Source organism: Thunnus thynnus, chromosome 15 (assembly GCF_963924715.1).
Source record: "Thunnus thynnus chromosome 15, fThuThy2.1, whole genome shotgun sequence".
NCBI classification, from domain to species: domain Eukaryota; kingdom Metazoa; phylum Chordata; class Actinopteri; order Scombriformes; family Scombridae; genus Thunnus; species Thunnus thynnus.
The window spans coordinates 13352604-13358809 of NC_089531.1; the positions used below are offsets into that span (position 1 = coordinate 13352604).

The 6206-nt window shown below is 39.9% G+C and overlaps 1 protein-coding gene across 1 annotated transcript; it reads right to left on the reverse strand.

Moving 5' to 3' along the window:
* Positions 1–42: 42 nt before the first annotated feature.
* On the reverse strand, positions 43–6206 carry LOC137198776 (26S proteasome non-ATPase regulatory subunit 4). The gene is made up of 10 exons (XM_067612726.1): positions 6101–6206; positions 5334–5474; positions 4427–4541; positions 4216–4302; positions 4042–4110; positions 3659–3871; positions 2581–2689; positions 2324–2455; positions 2150–2202; positions 43–665 (listed from the first exon to the last, which is right to left on the reverse strand). The coding sequence occupies exons 1-10, from the start codon at positions 6124–6126 to the stop codon at positions 495–497; spliced, it is 1116 nt and encodes a 371-aa protein (XP_067468827.1). The 5' UTR covers positions 6127–6206; the 3' UTR covers positions 43–494.

Sequence of the window (6206 nt, forward strand, 5' to 3'; positions counted from 1 at the left end):
TTAAGGCTCTGAGGGCAACAAAAACAGTCAAAAGGCACCATGTTTAGACATAGCTTTTATTGCAAAAAACACAAAAACATGACAGGAGTGTGGATAACTGTGTCGTTTAGGAGCCTGTCATCACAAATTCTTCGCCCTTCTGGTAGGTAAATCAGTAATTATACCATGTAGAGAAAGGAAAGATAAAGAGCGCACAAGGTAGTTGGAGAATAGATCCATATTACATTTTAAAGAGATTAAATCAATTTGTGTAATTGGGGCTGTCAGATTTGACACTCAATAGTCATATTCAGGTTTTTTTACATTTCTTTTATGTTGGTGCTTTTGAGTGTCTGACAGAAAACGTTGGTATTATTACAAGTCAGAGTGCTGTCTCATGCTCGGTTGTCAGTCAGACGATGCATCAGCAATCTTTGTGTATATTAAAGTAATCCTGCATTAGTCTGCAATTGTTCTTTTTTTTTCTAGTCAATGTCTGAAGTCTCTCATTCATCTCATTTCTTCTTCTCTTCGTCTTTTTTGCCGTCTGGCTTGTTTCCTGTCTGGGAGGCCAGGGAGCCCATGGCGTTGCGGATGGCCTCATTGTTCGGGTCGACACCGGGCAGGTTCTCCAACACGCTCTGGAGGAACTCTGGGTCTTGCATTACATCGTAGTCGTCTTCCTCCTGGTTAATAACAACAGGAGAAACAATGGATTAGTACATTAATGAGGAAAACACAACACAAATTACCGGATGGACATTGCACACAAACACAGCTGCTAGTTTTTGATTAAAAAAAAAAAGTAGTCTGGTGTTTCCGACCACTACAAGTGTTCTGAGGCAATGTTTGTATGAGTCGTTCCCCTTTTTGTTTGTATTATACATGCACATGAGCACGTGCTACACGATACACATTCCTACAAATGGTTTCACACTGTTCCTCTCATCTGCAGGTGGCAGTAACGTGCCGAGAAACGCAGCAACACATGTAGTAAATGCAGGATTTTGAATATTTTTAAAATCTACTTTAACAATGTTTTATGGGGAAGCAAATTGTCTCAAAGATACACACAAAGCTTTTTGGTGAGAAACACCGACCATAAACATAACTTCTGTTTGTTTACAAGAAAACTCCACGGGGCACCTTTAAAGGACTTTTTAGATCCAATACCTTCAAGTTCTCACTGCGCCTTGTGTGAATTTATTCTCGAGGCACTGCTGTGCAGTCACTACTAGATGCTGTGATAATGTTAAGAATTTTCATTGCCAAGAAGATTAAAAGATAAAAAAGGTAAGGCATCTCTTGGAATAGATAAAACATTTATGGATCGACACACCCTCCTCTCAACACACAAGCAGATAAAATCTCCCACGATTAAAATTGTGGGAAAAATCTACATTGTAAAGTTCAAGACAATTTAACACCACCCAGTCAAGTGAGTGTGTGAAAGAGGGATCAACAAAGACTTTCTGTGTGTGATCCCACAGCCCGTTCAATGAAAACTCATCTTGTATGTGTAGTTTTCTAAATTATATCTTCCAGTTTGCACAACACAGAAACACAGGAGTCTGGCAGATAGCTTTATGACACACATGAGACTCTGCAGCTGTTGATATTAAGAAACCAGACAAAGGTGTGAATCAGAGCTGTAGAAAAATTTAAACATGCTGTGTTGCTGCAATTGGCAATAAGTCATCCAAAATTCACAACAATGTCAAAGTAAACTGATTTTATCTGCTTCATGTCAGGATTCTTCAAAGTGTAATCTTTGGCTACCCTTTAACGGCATATAAAACTGATTTAAGTTTCTTTCTGAAACCACCTCTTTATGTTTTTACGTACACAGTATTGTAACTGACTTCTTTTAAGACAAAGAACCAGATATTTTCTGATGCAGTTGCTCGTTTTTTGGTACTGATCATTCAACCAGGAGGGTTTTATGCCCATCCATGCGTTGGAAGTGCTCCAAGTCACTTAACATTGTCAGAAGCAGAAAAATGAACAGGACTTTATCTTCCAGGACCCTGGATGCCCAAAATAACTCATCCCTCTTTGCAAGTCTATTTGAAATACACAAGGGCACGATGACTTCACACCCTGTGCTCAAAAAAAAACTACCCATAAACAACTGCTTTACAATTTAATTTAAAACATCATGATGACTCACCTTGGCTGATTCTGCAGTGTCCATTGGAGCTCCTGTGTCCATCTCACCATACTCTGTTCACAAAATAGAAAAAAAATCATCACTTATTATCTTAACCCACACACCAGAGAATGTAAGAGTAACTATGAATTATAGAAAGAGCATATATATGTATGATGATCCAGTGAAACTCACCTCCTCCAGCGAGAGACATCTGCATGGCGTAGGCTATCTGCTCCTCCTCTGTCATGCTGCTGAAGTCAGGAAGCACTGCTGCGCCGGTCTCAGGCTGAGATACCGACATCTTTAATAAAGCCTCCTCTGATTCTGTGAGAAAAATCAACCAAAGCTAAGAAATGGACCAACAAGTGTCATTCCACCAAATTCTAAAGCTTAATATTATCAGCACTGTCTCAAGGGTGATATTATCCATAAACGTATCCTCCTCTTACCATCAGCGCTGGGTGTGGGCACGCCTGCCTCGGCCGCAGAAGCAGCAGCAGCTCTGCGGGCCTCTTCCTCCTGCCTCTGTCGCTGCTCCTCCATTGATACACGCAAAGCCTAGTGTGGACGCACACAAACCGCACAGTTAGAAAATGAGGCAAAAGGCATCAAGAGTCATAACTTTTTTTCAATTATTTTGATTCAGACAAATCAGAGTAAATGAGAAACGGCTCATTTCACCCGCAAGTGGGAGTACAATATGCAACAATGCCAGAGATATTCCTCCAACTCTCATGTAGCAAAAAGGTTGGTCTAAAATGATTAGGTGGTGCCAACATTTATTGCACCATCCCACATGATGGGATGGTGCAATGAAAAAAGCTGCTAAACCTGCTACAAACAAATGAACTGGTACAAATAGTGCATTTTAAAATTTGAGGGAAAAGCAGGCTGTCTTTTTCAGTCTCGGACTGATGATCATAGTCATCTATAGTTGTCATCTACTTAATAAAAGACCTCTGTCAAATAAATTGTAATATTGTGATATTAAAATGGACAAATAGAGGTCTGGTCTGCTCATTCATCAAAGTATGGGGTTTCTTAAGACATGCACTTGGAGAGAGAGCATGAGGGTCTGTGTCTCAGCCGTCTCTGCAGAGTGCAGAGAGAATGTTGAAGTTATAGTGTGAAGATAACAGAGGAAAACAGAGTGCAGCTGCATACCAGAATTGAAACTTTCTCTCACATTCCTCCCCTTTCATTGCACATTAGACCAAACATCTGACTTTATTGTGTGACTAGAATTGGGTGAAAGACCTTTGTCGCAATGATATTAGTCTATTAAAATCCCAAATTCCTTAATTGTGTGCAGATGTTGCTTCCCACATGTGGGTCAGTGGTTTCTAAGACTGGTCCCTGAAAGCTAATGAACATGTTTATTTGAACTATGATCAGATTACTACATGTGCCATATTTTGTTTTTTTTGAGCTATCATAACAAGTTTGTTTGAAAAGGCCCAGTGAATACCTCTCTAAATGTAACACATCTTCACAAATAGAACTGCTTGGTCCTAGTATATTGCTTACCAGGGCAAGCTCTGGGTCAGCACTGGGATCCACACCAAACTCAAAGTCACTGGCACCAAGACCCATGGAGCCTCCCTCACCAGCCAGGATGGGAGAGGAGAGCAGGGCATCAGCCAGACTGGGTCCTGGAGGGACTGTAACCAGGTGGGAGCCTGTCCCCTCCTTTCCATTTAGAGTGTTTATGAAGGCAGTCAGCTTCTCTGTGTTCAACTCCTGGATAAACATTTTGGAGATAAAGGGTAAGAGCAATTAAAAGATAAACTGTTTTGATGGAAAGACATGTCAAATATGGAGATGACAATAAAATACATATTCTAAGGAAAACATATACACTCAGCCTTATGATAATAAAATGAAGCATCAACCTTGAAATAATTCCTCACCTCTTCTCCAAAGTTGATAATATCCACATTCACCTTTTCTTTTTTCAAGCGCTTAGCCAATTTAACAAGCTGCAGGAGCAAGAAGAAAGAGACACAGAGATTATAATCTGTTGGGAAAACACATTTCCCTCCTGAGAGATTAGCACAAAATGTGACAGAAGACTTCTAACTCACATCTTTCTCATTATCCTCCACAGGACTCCCAACAAAGGCAATGATCCTCATCTTGTGGTTTTTTCCTTGTCGGTGCTTCAGGGCCAGCTACACAGGGAAAACAAAAATATCAGTGCTGCTGCAGACAGCAGAGTCACATAATTACTAGGTACAGCCCTACTTTTACATTTGAAATGATGGACTAAAATCACAAACATCAAAAGCTACACACATGAGCCACTCTAATGCCTGTGCAGAAGCAGATCTTTCCTCTGGGCTGGACAGCGTGGAGTTTGGACAGGATGCGGCCAGTATCTGGTGTCAGTGTGGTCAGGACCTCACAGTTACTACATAAAAACATAAAGGAAGCATTCAAGAAACAGTAAATAATCCACTGCCATCCCTCAACAAATAACAATGTGAAAGAAAGTAAGTGCGCTATGAAAGGACAAACTATAGGTAAGTATTATAGTGATAATCAAGTATTAGTATCAAAATTACGTTCTGTTCTGCTTTCAGGTACTCAAATGAACACTGAAAGAGGTTTTCCTTATAATAACTCCTCCTGTTTATACTGGCTATTAAAAGATCCCCTTCAAATGCTCTTTCAATGTAAGTGATGGGGGCCAAAATCCAGTGTGTCCCCACAGTCATTTTTTTTTTTGCATTTAAAAGTTTATCTTAAGCTTATATGATGCTTCAGTAGTCTGAGTTAGTCATATCAAATGGATATCTGTCACATTTAAAGTCCTTTTAGCATAAAATTCCCTCTTTGTGCTTCCTCTGACAGTGTTTCCCTGTTGAGCTGCGGAGGAAGTTCAGTAACAAAGAGGGATTTTAGCACTAAAAGACTGTAAAGTTGACAGATATCTATTTGACCAATTTGGACAGCTGAAGCTTCATATTGGCTTCAAATAAACTTTTAAATACATTTTTGCACAGAAGGAGGCTTGTGGATTTTGGTCCCCATCCCTTACATTGTAAGTGCATTATGAGGGGATCTTCTAATGGTCAGTATGAACGGGAGGAATAATTATGGCGAGAAAAACATATTTCAATGCTCATTTGGGCACTTGACTGTTGTTTTAAGACAGTTTGGAAAAACTGTGAACCCGTCCTTTAAGGAAAGAAAAGCTTACTTTGCCATTGTGATGAGGCCCACATTGTTTTCTGGGTTGCTGCGTGTTTTGGAGTGGCAGACAATGTTGACAGCATCTTGTTGAGCCTGTAGCCTTGTGGGTAGAAAGTCCCCATTTCTCATGTATTCACTGTTGTCCACACTGTGAGGAAAATATCATTTAAACGTGTTTCTGATGCTCCACTTGCTAACCAGCTAACGTTAGCAGCTGACATCTCATTTCCAAGTCAGCCAAGACCTTTATTACACGTTTTAACGTTAAATAGTTTATATTAACCAGACATTTCAACCTTCACCTCCACCGTGGAAAGTTCTACCGTGTTCATCGAGGAGGTAACACCATGATAACTAGTTATATATGTGGCGTTATATTATGAAACAAGGTTAGCACGGCTTGCTAACATTAGCAAATGATGACGAGTATGTCTATGCTAGAAACAAAATAACCAAGGTTGTCAGTTGATGATTTCGATATAAAGCACTTAAATATAAATAACAATCTTCATTAAAGTGGTCGTATATGCTATATCTACATATATACTTTATTAAAATAGCTAATTAAGCTAACTTTAGCGACAATGACTCAGCCGGTCGACGCTGCGTTAGCCGGCTAACGGTTGACTGTCATTTATTTTGCCCAGTTGACGAAGACATTTGCACCAAATCCAGTTTCTTGAACTACCTAAATGCGTAATCATCTGTCATGTCTTAATACGAGCCGTTTACAAATCAGCAACTATATTAAAAAGAGATTCTTGGAGTTCTTACCAGACCATAGTACTTTCAAGCCCCATTTTGGAAACTTCTTGTTGCTCTCTGTTGTAATCTTACAAGCTCACATGCTATTGGACGAAGCCCGAACAAAGCAGCACCT

Excerpts from the sequence above, each read along its gene's own strand:
- LOC137198776 (XM_067612726.1), bottom strand. The coding sequence starts at position 6,126 with ATGGGGCTTGAAAGTACTATGGTCTG. Across the intron at positions 4,303-4,426 it reads CAGGCATTAGAGTGGCTCAT|CTGGCCCTGAAGCACCGACA; the intron begins GTGTGTAGCTTT and ends TTCCCTGTGTAG. Across the intron at positions 2,690-3,658 it reads CTGACCCAGAGCTTGCCCTG|GCTTTGCGTGTATCAATGGA; the intron begins GTAAGCAATATA and ends CGTCCACACTAG.